This window comes from Embiotoca jacksoni, unplaced genomic scaffold, assembly GCF_022577435.1.
Source record: "Embiotoca jacksoni isolate LCO1_2020_lvr unplaced genomic scaffold, fEmbJac1.0.p SCAF_99, whole genome shotgun sequence".
NCBI classification, from domain to species: domain Eukaryota; kingdom Metazoa; phylum Chordata; class Actinopteri; family Embiotocidae; genus Embiotoca; species Embiotoca jacksoni.
This window is the reverse complement of record NW_027185457.1, coordinates 239,237-254,322: the sequence shown is the minus strand read 5'-3', so window position 1 is coordinate 254,322 and position 15,086 is coordinate 239,237. Positions and strand designations below refer to the sequence as shown.

General features: G+C 44.1%; 1 protein-coding gene across 1 annotated transcript; it reads right to left on the bottom strand.

Annotated features, from left to right (window-relative positions):
- Positions 1-6,319: 6,319 nt before the first annotated feature.
- Positions 6,320-8,724, bottom strand: mplkip (M-phase specific PLK1 interacting protein). Its single transcript, XM_069142252.1, has 2 exons — positions 8,250-8,724; positions 6,320-7,869 (listed from the first exon to the last, which is right to left on the bottom strand). The coding sequence occupies exons 1-2, from the start codon at positions 8,577-8,579 to the stop codon at positions 7,735-7,737; spliced, it is 465 nt and encodes a 154-aa protein (XP_068998353.1). The 5' UTR covers positions 8,580-8,724; the 3' UTR covers positions 6,320-7,734.
- Positions 8,725-15,086: the final 6,362 nt, after the last annotated feature.

Sequence of the window (15,086 nt, the reverse complement as noted above, 5' to 3'; positions counted from 1 at the left end):
CACACACACACACACTCACCTAAAAATCTGCAGGTTTTTCCAATGGACTTTGACTCGGGAGTTAAACACATAAAGCTGGAGAAAGAAGCTCTTACCGTCCAGCGGCTGATCTGTGAGTCCTTGTTTCCTGATTATTGATCAGTAATCACAGCAGACTGATTAGTGATGACAGGAGGATGAAATCAGCAGCAGCTCACAGCGACTCTGCCTCTCTCTCTCACTTTCTGTTAGTATCCTGCTGTCGCTCGGCCGTCTGTGACAGAGACCCCATTCACTCTGGGAGGAGGAGGAGGAGGAGAAGGAGGAGGAGGGGGGTGGGGGTGGAGTCACATGAGACATCAACAGTTACTGATGCTGCTGCAGTTTCTCCAGGGTCAGGACCTCCTTTGTGGTCTGTGTAGTTACACAGACACACCTGACTCAGCTTGACCAGGTGTCATATTATATTGCTGCAGATGTTCTGATACATCTTTATAAGAAAAGTCCCATCTGCTTCTGTTCAAAGACAATCAATCTCCTTTTTTTATGGATTTGTGATTTCACCTGATCAACCAACTGATTTAATGACTGATGCGTTAACTGATGTATGGATTGATGATTGGCGGATTGAACAGATTGTTGGCCTTTGCGTGTGTTTGTGATCAGTCGCTGTTGTTGTCTTGTTTCCTGCAGGACGTCCTGTCTCCTCCTGCCTTTAATCTGTCTCCTGTCGACTCTGTGCCCCTCAGTTCGTCTGACAGGCTGCTGCCCTCCTCGGTCATAATCACTTCCAAAATTAAACCCACGGACGACTGCGGCAGAGCAGTGATGGATCGGTGAACCGCAGACGAACTTTAACTCTAAAAATAATCAGAGGAACTCGAATCAAAGAGATTTTCTTTTGAACACGGAGGTCAACGGTGTGATGAGAAGGAATAAAAACATCACGGCTGAACGATCAACATCAAAGCTGAGATCAGATTTTACAGCCTTCGGGATGTCATTATCTCTCGGCACTCATCCGAGATAAGAAATCTTTACGATACTGACTGAGGAACTGTGCCGCATTAGGAAGTTTTACTGATCAGTTCATTATTCAGTTTGTGGCAGGCATTAAAGGAGCGAACATGTTTTTTTTTATTCACAGCACTCAACCCTGTCAGTCCTTAGAAAACAAAAACCTCCCCAAAAAGTCTTTACAGGGGAAAATGCAAGAAAGTTCAGAAAGGGCAAGAGAAGAGGGTCAAACACGACGCTGTCCTGGACTGCGTTAGGTTTGAAGGCGTTCCTAATATTCTGACCACCTCATGCACATCAGTAGTGACTTTATTTAGCACCTTTCAAGAGTCGACTGCTCGAAGGGGTTCGCAGAAAAACAAGAATCAAATGAAACAAGACATGAAGGAAAATATGAAAAGACGTCTGAACAAGGTGTCTTCAGATGTGGGAGACAGCTTTAGGGTTCAGCTGTATCTCCTTTTAGTCTTCAGTCTGGATCAAAGACCGGCCCGCCAACCTGAGGACGTCAGATCCCCAGCTGCAGATCTCTGATCCTGCAGGGCTCTGCAGCTGAACACCAGAACCTGGAATTGGACTTAATTTGATAGCGAGCTGATGTTAAAGGGGAGTCACATAGGACTTTGGGGCGGCCGGTAAAGCGGGATGCCCACTAATGTTGAGGTTGGTAGTTCAAACCCCGGTTTGTACTGTCCACTTGCCACAGTGTCTTTGTCGACGGCAGGCGAGCACCTTGCATGGCAGCACCGTTGCCATTTCTATGTGAATGGGAGGCAGAAATTGTAAAGCACCTTGGAGGGGCGCTAAACAGGTGCAGACTGTTTAACTTTTGTGCGACCGGGTCCAAAAGTTTAGCAGCAGTTTGTTCGAACCAGCAAAACAGGAGAGTCTTACTCAGGCAGGATCCAACCAAACACTTCAAGACTCGAAGACTGGTCCAGAAGAGACGCCTCACTGAGAGGTTTAACAGAAGAAGAAGGACGACGTGGAAACACCTCTCGGTGTCATTTAACCGAGAACCACAAACTGGATAAGAGTTGCTAATAAAGTGAGTGCGGGTGAGAGGAAGCTGAAAAAACAAAGGTGAGGAGGACGGATAGGTTCCTGCAGGGCTCAGTGTGAGGCCAGATCCTTGACCTTTACGTCAGACAGTAGGACAGAAGAACAAATACCAAACGAGCTGCAGGAGAACAAGAAGACACAAAGAGAAGGAGGTGAGCACTTTTATCCTCGTATCTGTGACAACAAACACACGGAACGTGTTTTCTGAACCTCCGTCTCACCTCCGTTCTCACAATGTTCACTTTTGTCCTCACATTGTCCACCTCAGTTCACACCTGTTCTCTTATCGTCTCAAGACTATCCGTCCATCTCGTACATATCTGATATGTAACGCATTGGACAGACGGTGTCTTCACTCAGAGAACCGAGGTTACAATGTGACCACATGTTCTCGTGATGTTCACGCCTGTTATATTTGACATGTTATATCTTTTTTTAACTTTTTTTTATTTTTATTTAAATGTGTTTTCATGCGTTTCTACATGTTACAAGTATTTTGCTTTTGCGGTCTCAGCTCTCTCTTTTTCATCTTTCTGTGAAGTCGATGTTTTCCAGCTTTGATCGACGAGCTCTTGAAAGTCAATTAACTTTCTGTGCTTCAGGTAAAAAAAATAATCCAGAGTTTCAGCGATTCCCATAAACACTTTAATCAGGCTTTCATTGATCAACACGGACGGATGCCTCAGAGATGACACTTCATCTCGTGCTGTTTGGTCGTCACAGACGTTGATCAGCTGCAGGCTGATAAACTTTCATTTTCATTAATTAATGACCTCACAGCTAAATGTCAGCTCGGTCGATTATTGGAAAGATACTGCATTCGATAAAATATTTGTTCCTCAACAAAATAAACACAAGGACTCAAACTACAACTTTTTTTTCTACCGAAGAATACTTTCAGTTAAAATCCAGCTTCAGAAGCTGAAGCGATGACGCCCCGTCACCTTCCCCATCATCATCATCATCCTCAGTACCCACCGTTCCTCTTCATCTCCTCAGCTGAGTCTCAGCGGGTCGACGGCAGATCAGATTCTGCTGAGGTTCATCTGCAGGTTTGTGAGCAGCGGGTTGACAGGAGATCAGTTTAAATTTAGACCGAGAGAAACTGTAAACAGTGCGAGAGACACATCAGGACAACGGATGTCTCAGAGAAGAAAGACGACCCAGAAAGACGATTGACGACCCGAAGAGACAACAGACGACCCAGAGAGACAAGAAATGACAGAGAGTCGGTAGACGACCCAAATGGATTCAAACGGAGGCTCTGCTCCTTAATTACCCGTTGCCATTGTGAATCTTTATTTACCTGTTGCCACGGTAATTCATAGTTAAGGCAATCAATTGAAAGTGCTGCTTTTTCAATAACTAAGAGTGAACAACTTCAAACTGAAGTCTGACTCAGCAGTGTGTCTGAAGGTGTGTGTGTGTGTGTGTGTTCGTGGTGGCGGTGGCAGCGGCGGCGGTGGGGAGGGGGCGGAGCCTCGGAGGCAGATGAGTCTCAGGTGTTCTGATTTCAGAGCGCCTGCAGCAGATCTGAGCTCAGGTGTTCACAGGAAGTGAATCAACGGTTGCTGCAGGCAACACGCACATGAAGACTCGAAAACACACATGCTCGGAGACACAAACACACACCTATACAGAAATATACAAACATAAAAATAAAAAAACTGAAAAGAAAAAAAAGTAAACACCAAAATGTCTAAACATGTCTGTGAAACAAGAATACTAAAATATAAAAAACGTAAGACTAAAACGGTTATCTGGTCTGGGCTGAGACCAGCATGTGGACTGTACACACACTCTAACATGTCCACATGTAGCTGGGCAGAGAGCATGCTGGGAAACATCTCAGGTTGTTTGTACGGTGTCGCCTCGGTGTGTCTGTGTGAAGTGGAGCAGAGGACGAGCTGATTGTTTCTGCGTCGACCCAAAAAAACAACAGAGACGGATGAAGACCTTCTCACCAGAGTCCTGCAGGAAAATGCAGGAAATAAGCTGCATGGAAAACAAAGAGCGCCGCTGAGCTGAGATCAGCTGCCCTACGAACGGCAGCGGCGTCACTGCTCGGCTCGAGGACACTTCAGCAGCGGGAGCTGGACCTGTTTTCCTCCAGGACCTGACCTGGTTTATGTGTCTTCATTGTGTCTCACAGTATAACGGAGCTTCTCAGGTCCAGTCGTAGTGGCAGAGTCGTGAGTTTGATGGTCACCAGGTGAAGGGCAAAAACACAGAACTCGTCTCACACAGAAAATCAGAGCTTTTTTGAAAATGTTGTTTCCTTCTTGGACAAATTCAGTGTCCGAACAGTTTTCAGGTTTTGGGTCGCACCACTCTTGGACCTCTCAGCTGCCTTCGAGTCGGTAGACGTCGTGTTGTAATCGGTTCCCATCACAGCTGATAGCGTGTCATCTCTTCAGCATCTCCTGCGGAGCACCACAAGGCTCGTAAGTAGAACCTCTTTACTTTCTCTCTATGTGCTTCCTTTGGAGCGATTTTTTTTGAAAATATAACATTTCCTTCTGTTCTCGCTGAAACTGGGTTTCACTTCCTCCTCAACTGAAAATCAGGACGTAAAAATCCTGGACAGCGAAACAACTTCCTGCAAAAGACTCAAACCCCACAACCGACGTGGCGGAGCCTCCGTCACTGACGTTGGATATCTCTTATGACGAACAGAGATTATAGCTGCAGTCAGGTTGAGGAAAGATGGAGGTCTTAATGGTTGAAGATCTAAAAAGTCAACACCGAGTTGACACACATGAAACAGGTTGACTTCTACAATACACACACACACACACACACACACACACACACACACACACACTGCTACAGTCCGTGTAATGTAAGGTGACAGTTTCAGAGGTTTGGCATTTTAAAGTCTCCTGGCTCAGCTTCAATGGGGGAGGGGGGGTCAAGATGTCCCTAACACACACACACACCCACAGAGGACATCCCTCCGCCCCCCTTTGCACATACACACACACGCACACACACACACAGGCACGTCCACATCACCGTGGCACCAGCCGACAGGAAGCGACAGGGTGAGGAAGAAGCATTAATCTGCTTTAATGACTCACTACAAGTATTTGTTCAGTCGGATTTCTCTGCGCCGGCAGGTCGCGGCGTCGACGCAGCTGATAAACACGTATTGATCGGCGTGAGTGCGGCGGGGCCTCGGCTGGACCTTCTTCGGTCGGTCTCTCCGCGACTCTAAAAAAAAAAACTCAACACCCATCAGCTCGGGCCCGAAAACCTGGAGAACATCGGAGATACACGAACCCACTTGTTTCTCCTCAGTGGGATTTAATTCTGTTTCTTCAGAAACAAACTCAGGTTCACTCTCCTGGGACACACACACACACACAATCACAATCACACACACACACACACACACACACACACACACACAATCACAATCACACACACACACACACACACACACACACACACACACACACACACCTGCAGGCAGAGGTTGAACGCAGATGTGTCAGTAGTTCAAATGTATTTTCAGGGTTAATTAGACTTTAATTCTATTTGTCTGGAAACACAAGTGTTGGTGTGTGTGTGTGTGTGTGTGTGTGTGTGTGTGTGTGTGTGTGTGTGTGTGTCTGTGTGCGTGTGAGAATCGGTTGTTTCTGCTCTATTTCACAGCTGCAGACTGAAGTGAATCATCTGATGTTTGTTTTTTTCTTCCTCAACACATTTAGAACAAAACATCAGATGTTTATTAGTAGCCAGTCGGTGCTGGACTGTTAGCGCCCCCTACAGGCCGCTGGGTGGAAATATCATGGATGTAAATCAGTAGGAACACCTGTCGGTGCCGTGGCCCTGCTGGCTGTCCCTGAACCTCCCTGTGTTTTCGTTTTCAGATCAAAGAGCTCTATGAAGATGAAGTTTGACCATTAAGAGTTTTGTACGTCAGCAGAAGAACTTTAATTTCTGTTCTTGATTTCACATTAAGCCGATGAAGTGAAGCTGAATTGGGGGAAATACTCTCCCTGCAGCCTTTTGGAAATCAACAAAAGCCATTGCCAACTGCTAAGCTAGCAGAACTGAAACCAAACAAACATGTCAAGTAGGTTAAAAAAATAAATGTAGCTGCACAGATGCTTGATTAGCAAATTATAATCTGAAATGAGCTGCTGTCAAGAGAGATGAAGGGTTGGAGAGACATAAATCTGCAACACAGCACGGTAGCTGCTAACAGGAAGTGACACAACACGCTTAATGTGACAGATGGAGTCAGCCAGTCGTATTCAGGTAAAAAAGCTTTTTAATGAACTGTAACAGTTTTAGGTGGATGTCGGTACTCGTTTATTATCAGGTGTTTATTAAATATACAATACTTTCTATGAAACATACAGAACCAGAGTCTGAAACACAAACAATAACTTTTCATCAGTATTACTACTAACAAGTGTTACTGCAGTACTACTTCAGTGGTTGTAGTAATACTGCAGTAACAGTTGCCTCTTCAGGCGGTGTGGAGTCACTCTGACCTCTAGTGGTGACATCAGGAACGTGTACTGAATGTTTCCAGAACATCTCCTGAACTTTTCCCGAACATTTCCTGAATGTTTCCCAAAACGTTTTTCCTAATTGTTTGCTGAACTTTTTTTTTTTTTATAAATGTTTCAGGAAAATGTTTCTGAATGTCTGCTGAACGTTTCTTCAATGTTTCTTGACGGTTTATTGAATGTTACCTGATCATTTCCTGAGTATTTTTCTGAACATTTCTCTAAATGTTTGCTGAACAATTCCTGAATGTTTTCTGAACATTTTTCTGAATGTTTACCGGCCTGGTGAAGCTTTTGAGTATGTGATCAATGAACCAGATGAAAGGAAATCTCACTGACCAACGGAACGACACCCTTCAGCTCGCCTGTCAGGGTTGAATGGTAAATGGTAAAATGGTCTGTATTTGTATAGTGCTTAATCACCTTTCGGTCTCAAAGCGCTTTAATATAGTTTTCCATTCACCCATTTACACACTGATGAGACAGATCACCATGCAAAGTGCTGCCATCAGGAGCACATTCACACACTGATGGTTCACGGGAGCAATTTAGGCTTCATTGTCTTGCTCAAGGACACTTCGGCATGTAGACAGGAGGAGCTGGGGATCGAACCACCAACCTTCCAATTAGTGTTCAATCCACATGAATCACATGATTCACCTCTTTTTTTTCTAAGGGGTTCAGATTCTCAAAGTAAAGCCAAGATGTAGTTATTAAAGTTCTTTTCAGTGTGATTTTTTTATCAGAGCATCAGGTGAAGATGGTGATGACCCTCTTCCTTTTTTAATTAAAACACGAGATTCAAGAACAAACAAAAGCTGACATCCGTTTTCATTTTAAAAACTAAAATAACAAACTGAACTTTTCGCTCTCTACAAACTTGTGAATTAAACACACGAAGAAGAACATAAAGAATTAAAAACGTTAGAAAACATTTGATTAAAAACTTTACAGCAGTTCATCGTGTAGAAACAAGTCCAATCAAAGCGATTGATCGCTGAAGCTGCTGAGAAACGGACTGCTGGTGGTTGTAGGCGCTCACAGATCTCAGATCTGCTTGCTGCTGATGTTGTTTGTCTTTTGTTTACTGCTGATGTTGTGTATTTTCATACCGTCCTCCTGGCTGGTCTGTTGTTGTTTTTGTTTTTTTTATTTAATCATTTATGATCATGTCTTTCTCCTTACTGCTGCTGCTGCTTCTGTGGCAGACGGGCTGCAACGTTTTCCAAGGATCCTGCAGCATCGACGGGCTGAAATATTTCTCCACAGGAGCGTCTGAGGATCCCGACTGAAAATACACACAAATAAAACATCGTTAAATACTCTGTATAGGTGCAGATTATTTACTGTACGTGACTGCATCAGGGTCCTGAACCACATGTTGAGAAACGCTGTTTTACAACACTTAAAAAAAAAAAAAAAAAAAAAAAGGAGGAGAAACATCCTGCAGGCCGAAACGAAAAGGAAACCGATGAGTTTCGGTGCCACCATCTATTTATAATATAAACTATTTATAATGCTCGATGTTTTGGACCCTCAGCTGTTCAACATTAAATGATCAAAACAAACTGATCAGTTCGTGCGCAGAGTCGATGGTCAATGTTTAAAAGTAAACCGCTCCTGAAACTGGACCCTTTCTCCTCTAATTCACACTTTCTGAAACGTCACCTGGAAGTTTCGATTTGAAGCGGGACTGAAGGACTGAGGCCGCCGGAAACCGTCTCTGTACCGCATCGGACCTCCGAAACCCCGGGACCCGTTGCCGAACCCGCCCGGAGAACGGTCCCTGTATTCTCGGTAAGGACCCGGGGAGTAGCCCGGAGAACCCGGAGAACCCGGAGAGTATGGTTGGGCGCGAGGAGAAAATCCGCGGTGTCCGGAGCCTCCGTATGGGGAGCGATCCCTGGGATAACCCCAGCAGGGGGCCGGGGAGGGGAACCTTCCAGCCGGCCGAGGAGCTCCGGGGCTGCCCTGAGGTCTGACCGGAGTTGGATACATCTGAGCGGCGAAAAATGACGAAACTGAGACGACAACAAAACACTGAGAAGATCGGAACCGGAATCACACCATAAAACGCTCTGTAGACCGGAACCAAAGCTTTGTTCCCGGTCCTGCAGACTGCAGCGCCGCCCAGTGGCCGCCCTGCTGGAAGCCCTTTAATTTAGTTGGAAGTGATGCAAACATTCCCAAAACATGAAAATACGGAAAAGTGATTCACGTGGAGGACAGAGTTGATGACTAACAGCTGTCAAAGCTTCACTTTGAAACATTTTTAATCTACACACGGTCACATATCTCATGAATGAAACCCTTTAAAGCTGAAATATTTAAAGGTGTTTAAGAACTCTGAACTCGGTGAAATCTCTTGTAATGAGTCACTTTGTCCTCTGGGAGGCGCTCTTACTGTTTTCCTCCCCTCCAACCTGACTACGTTGGTGTGGAGGCTCCAAACCACACCAGTGTTCAGTGTCAGTGGGTTATAAACCCCTCAGCAGCATCTTCAGGTTCACTGACTGCAGCTGTGTGTGTCTGAAGTTGTAAATTCTTCATCCTGCACCGACAGATGCGAGTTCAGCGAAGCCATTTCAGATTCTTGGCCTTAGTAATCAATAAATGTAATTGTCTTAATGAAAATGTCAAAAAAGATGTTGCCAGTGGTTTGCGCTCTATGCAGTCATATATTGTTTCAACTAACTATAAATCCAGATGTTTCTAGAGAGAGGAAACAGGGAATTTATAACCTGAAGGTCTTTTTAGTGTCTCACAGCTCACAGGAAGAAACAAGATGAACAAATAACACAAGTTAAAGGAACGTTTACAGTAAGGTAACGGTTATTTGCTTATTTGTTCTCTGCAATTTTAGTGGTCTGATTTTTTTTTTTATCTGTGACTGTCTGTGACTTTATCCTGTATCTCATCAGTGTCGATGACATTAAAGGAATATTCCCGTCCAGTTCACTGACCACCAACTTGTCAGCAACAAAGAACTATGGGAGAATTACGTTTTTGGAGATATGATGCTGTTCTGGATGGGATGCAGGACGGGTGGATTAAGTGGTGCAAATTTCCAAGCTTCAGTTTTGAATAATAATGAAGGTCAGAAGCTCATTGGCTACACAATGCGTCAATCATCATCAATGTCACTTCCGACTGGCTGCATCTGTAAACAACAGACAGAGAGGCGGCCACCTACGATCTACACGGACTCCCATTGGCTAATGTTTGCTGGGAACAGGATATGGAAGCTCCTATTGGCTCAAGTGAGGTGTCAATCAAATGAGCAGCGCGGACAAGGCGCAATACTACTAGCTCCAGTTGTTAGGTGGAAAATTATAACGCCTGGGGAAATTTTTAAAGGCTGTAATAATGTGTTTTGGACTAAATACTTTACTGGACCGTTTTTGGCGGATTCTAATGCTGCAATGTGAGGCTTTAAAGGTGAGTTAGCCCAAATAAATATTGTAATTGTTGGGGGGTTAATTCAACGCTTTATAGTTCAGTAGAGAATTTTGGAGTTGTTAAGACTTTTAGTTATCAATTTTAAGAAGTGAGCTTGTCTCTGATGTTTAATTGCATTATTGTAAATGACCATAAAACAATTGTTAGTTGACTGATAATTTATTCTTTGTCCATCTTCTTTCTGCTGTCCACAGTTTATTTTTTTAATTGTTTTTAATTTCCCTTCTGGAAAAAATGACATAAAACAGCTTAAGGTGGGAGCTGATCTTAGCTGGTTTTAGCAGGTTTTAGCTGGTCTTAACTGGTTTTTGCTGGTCTTAGCAGGTCTTAGCAGGTATTAGCTGGTTTTAACTGGTTTTAGCAGGTCTTAGCTGATCTTAGCTGATCTTAGCTGGTCTTAGCTGGTTTTAGCAGGTCTTAGCTGATCTTAGCTGGTTTTAGCTGGTTGTAGCAGGTTTTAGCTGATGTTAGGCTGGCGTTGTTGGTTTACTAGTCTGGACAAGCTGCTCTTGCTGGTCTGTCAGTGTAATTGGCCAACTTGGTACTGCTGGTTGACTATCTGGCTGGTCAAGTGGTCAAGCTGGTTAGATGGCAAGTTAGACTGACGACGCTGGACTGTAGTAGAAATCAGTGGGTAAATGTGTCAAGACAAAATGTGTCAACATTTTATGTCATGAATAGGAAATGAATAGTTTCCTTTTCAAAGTCATTTTAATTTAATTTCAAGTTGAGCGGTCCTTTGGTTGACCCCTGTGTTTTGAATCAAGTTATTGCATTTGGCGAAGGATTGTTGTTGAGCTCGATTGTCTATTGTCTCATCGTAATGTGCTTTGGCTTTACTGGGGCACTGAAAAAAACTTTTAAAAGGAGACCGGTCGGGCATTCATTTTAATGCCTTGGCCTTGTCTGCACTGTCAAGTGTGTGTGTGTGTGTGTGTGTGTGTGTGTGTCTGGATGTAATTAAGAGCCATGACACACACACATGCACACACAATCACACACTCACACACATACATGTATAAATACACACATTTACACTCACACACTCTCTAATTAAACGTGATCGTCTTGTCCTGAACATTTAGCAGCTTTTTTTGAGATTCGGTGACCTGAATCTTCTGCACACGTACAGACAGTGTGCCAGTGCTTGTGTGTGATTTAATGGTGTGTGTGTGTGTGTGTACGTGTGTGTACGTGTGTGTGTGTGTGTGTGTGTGTGTGTGTGTGAGACCCATTGTTCTGGAGTCGGTTGTGTCTTTAATCCCAAATCGGGCTCTGCTGCTGATTAAAGGAGCATTCAGCAGAATTTCAAAGCATTTACTCGTCGGTTTTCTGCTGCCGAAGTCAGACTGCTCGTCTCCTCCTGAAGAACATGACTCATCTGTCACTCTGCTCTGTGGGCGTCTGAGCAAACTGACTCGCTGCCGAAGCCAAAATAAAGCGAGAAAAAACATTCTCACCATCTGAATGAAAACACCGATCTGAGCGGAGTCAAACACCCGATCAATAAATGAGCTCGTCCCCGTGAATCTGCAAATTTTCAATTCACTTCAGTTCAGTTTTATTTATAGAGCTCCCTGTGGGCACCTTACGTGGTAGGAGGAGAACTTACAACATTATAGAGGAGCAATTCAACAATTCCTACGTGAACGACAGCCGGAAAGAAAAAAAAGCCCTTTTTAACAGGAAGAAAACCTCCAACAGAACCAGGGTCAAGAGGGGGACGGCTGTCTGTATCGGCCAATTAGGGTATTGAGAGACAACACCGGGCAGGTCAGTGAGGCCAGTAACCCAGCAGCCTGGGCCTACGGCGGGATAACTAAAGGATGTTTCTGGGTGACCTGAGCCAGATCTATAAACTTAATCAATTACAGTTATAAACCTGATCTTTAAATCAGAGAGTGTGTCGAACCCAAACTGTGAGCAGGCTCCATAGGAAAGGGTCCTGAAAGCTTCTTTTAGAAACTCCAGAAAGCACAAGTAGGCCTGCGCTCTGAGACCGAAGAGCTCTGTTGTCCACAAAGTTGTTTTATATAATATATCCTGCCTCTTGCCCATGTTGGGAAGGTGACCAGGTTCCTATATTTGTTTTTGGATGGCTGCCCTGATATTTAATGTTTACAGATTCATTGTGTCATTTGTTGGTCAGCTGCACTGAGTTGTTGGGAATTATCTTTTGGAAAGGCAGTTTATTGCTTCATATAATCTGCTTCTGGTTCTGTCAGTGTATGTGGAGTTTGGCTTTTAAAGTACGGTTTTGTGAGGTTTTCTGTCAGGTGGATCTGTGGATATCTCTAAATTACAGTCCACCACATCTGTCGCTAAAAAGCTGGCTGGAAATTTTAAAGGACTTAGATTGGATCAGCCGGAGGGACGCACGCTCTAAACTCTCCACTGCTGTGACTAGTTTGATTTATTGTGAAGTCGACTGGTCCTAAACCCGAACTTTACCCCCCTAATACGTAACAACCAATCACAGGCAGAGCGTCCCTCCTGCTGATCCAATCTAGCACTTGCCAAACTGAAGCACTGCTGCTCACCGAAGAAGGCAGTTTAAAGTAGATACTTTAAAACATCTACTTCACTTAAATAAAAAGTAATTGTAGCCTTTTTTTTTTTTGCATTAGGAAAATGTGATATTCTCCCCAGAGGACCTATAATTATCAGATCTGAAATAAAATAAAAAGACAGATTAGGATGTGAGATTCAGAGTGACAGATGAGTCCACCGGTGTCCTGATGACTGAACCCGAGTCTGATTTAGCAGCGTAGTGCGAGTGAAGCTGTGGGGGTGAATATCTTTGAATAGCAGCAGTGAGTCTGTGCTCGGTGATGGAGTAGCAGTTTGTAGTGGAGGTGGTGTCGAGGTTATCAGGCCTTCCCTCTGCTAACAGCACTGACGTGTCCCGCAGCCTGCCCACACACAAAAAATAGATCCTTCAGTTTGACTCACATGACGATCCTCCACCTCTCATCACGTTCCCCTGGACGTCTTCCCTCCCCGCAGTCCGTCTGCATGTTCACACCATCGCTGCCTCCGTCAGACCGAATGCACTTCAGATCTTTCATCACTTCACCTGTAAAAATGACGTGTTCACGAAAAGCTGCTCTTCCCTCTGACAGTCGGGGAAAAAGTTCCTCACGGAGAGTTACGAAACTGAAATGACACACGACTCCTAACATAAGAGCGGGGGCGGGTTTTTGTTTTCGTTACAACATCATATTTAATGCCTGCAATTATTGGCTGACGGGTGACGGGTCTGTGTCTGTATCTTAATGTCCTGTCAGGTCAACGCGCTCCTATTTACAGCCTGTCAAATAATGACGTTACAAGGGCGTCAAATGCTGATGTTTTATCAAAGCTGTATCTCGTATCATATCAGAATCGGTTTATATGCCAGGTATGTTAATGCGTACAAGGAATTTGACTCCGGTTGTAGCTTCATTCAGCGTCCAAAAAAACTAAACAGACAGACATAAATAGACATATTTACAGCATAGAAATAGAGATGAATACCGAAACGATGGTGCAAATGGTGCTGTTGCGGTTGTGTGGAGTGCAAAAGGTCCAGTGATGTTGAACCATCACGTGTAGACAAGGAGCCACTCAAAAACCACATGGTTAAACTAGGAAAATTATGTTTTGGTTAAATGTGACACGGTTGCCGCTTGGTCAGGTTTAGGCAACAAAACGACTTGGTTATGGTTTATTTAAAAGTCGCGGTGACCATTTCGACTTTTGCTTTTATAATGTATTTCAGCATTCTGGCTTTGTTCCATTCAACCACCCTCAACCTCTTCCCTATGCAGACTTTACCCCTCTTTGTACGTCGTCACATGACCTGCCTACATAAGACTGTGAAAAACCGGCAGTATTTGATGAGAATGAGGTGGCCAGGAAAACTCAAAGTACAAAAATAATTCTTAATTCTGCATGTTTCAGAGTTGTGCAAACTGTGATCTTCAGTGTTAATGGATTGTTTTGATGGTGAGGTGACTTCAGAACAACTCTTTTATTATTATAGATTACAGCAGCAGCTGGCTGAGGGACCTTTAACTTGCATTTACACTCGTTAAACCAGTGCCGTGCTTCTCTTTCTACCAGTTGAACCATTGAAGCCGGTGCTTCAGCGCCTTATCTTCTGTACAAACATTGCTTCAGTGTTCGAGTGTTTCCGGCTACAGTGACGGTTAACGAACTCTGACTGTTTGTTCAGTCTCTTCCTCTTTTACTGATTTAAAAAAAAAAAAAAATTTATGTCTGGTTTCAGGTCAGACTTGTCATGAACTCCCATCTGATTGGTGGTCAGTTCACATCCGTACAAACTCGCAGTGTTCGAGATGCTTCGGCAAAAACTCTCAACGTATTAATGGCGAAGAATGATGATCATGTTATTTACACAGGAGACTTGCAGTAGTGGCAGCTGCTCTCAGAAGGATGCTCCGTGTGTAGATCATTGTTTCTTTGTGTTGTTCGGTGTACAGAGGTCATGTGACTTAAGTCTGTGGTCTGAATTTTACCCTCCAGAGAGTAAACCTCCATCACAGTGAAAGGAAAGAGTTCGTTTTCAACATAAACAATCGTGTCCATTTCTGCTGCAGTTTCGTTTTTCCATCTTCATTTGTCCAGTGTTTGTGAGTCTGTGATCACCGCTGCCTCATATTTGTGTTTTTGGCTGACATGAGTGGAATCCTACGTAATCTAGTGTAGGTCTTCTGTTGTTGTAGGTCTTCTGCTGCTGTAGGTCTTCTGCTGTAGGTCTTCTGTTGTTGTAGGTCTTCTACTGTAGGTCTTCTGTTGTTGTAGGTCTTCTGTTGTTGTAGGTCTTCTGCTGCTGTAGGTCTTCTGCTGTAGGTCTTCTGTTGTTGTAGGTCTTCTGCTGCTGTAGGTCTTTTGCTGTGGGTCTTCTGTTGTTGTAGGTCTTCTACTGTAGGTCTTCTGTTGTTGTAGGTCTTCTGTTGTAGGTCTTCTGCTGTAGGTCTTCTGCTGTAGGTATTCTGTTGTTGTAGGTCTTCTGTTGTTGTAGGTCTTCTGCTGTAGGTCTTC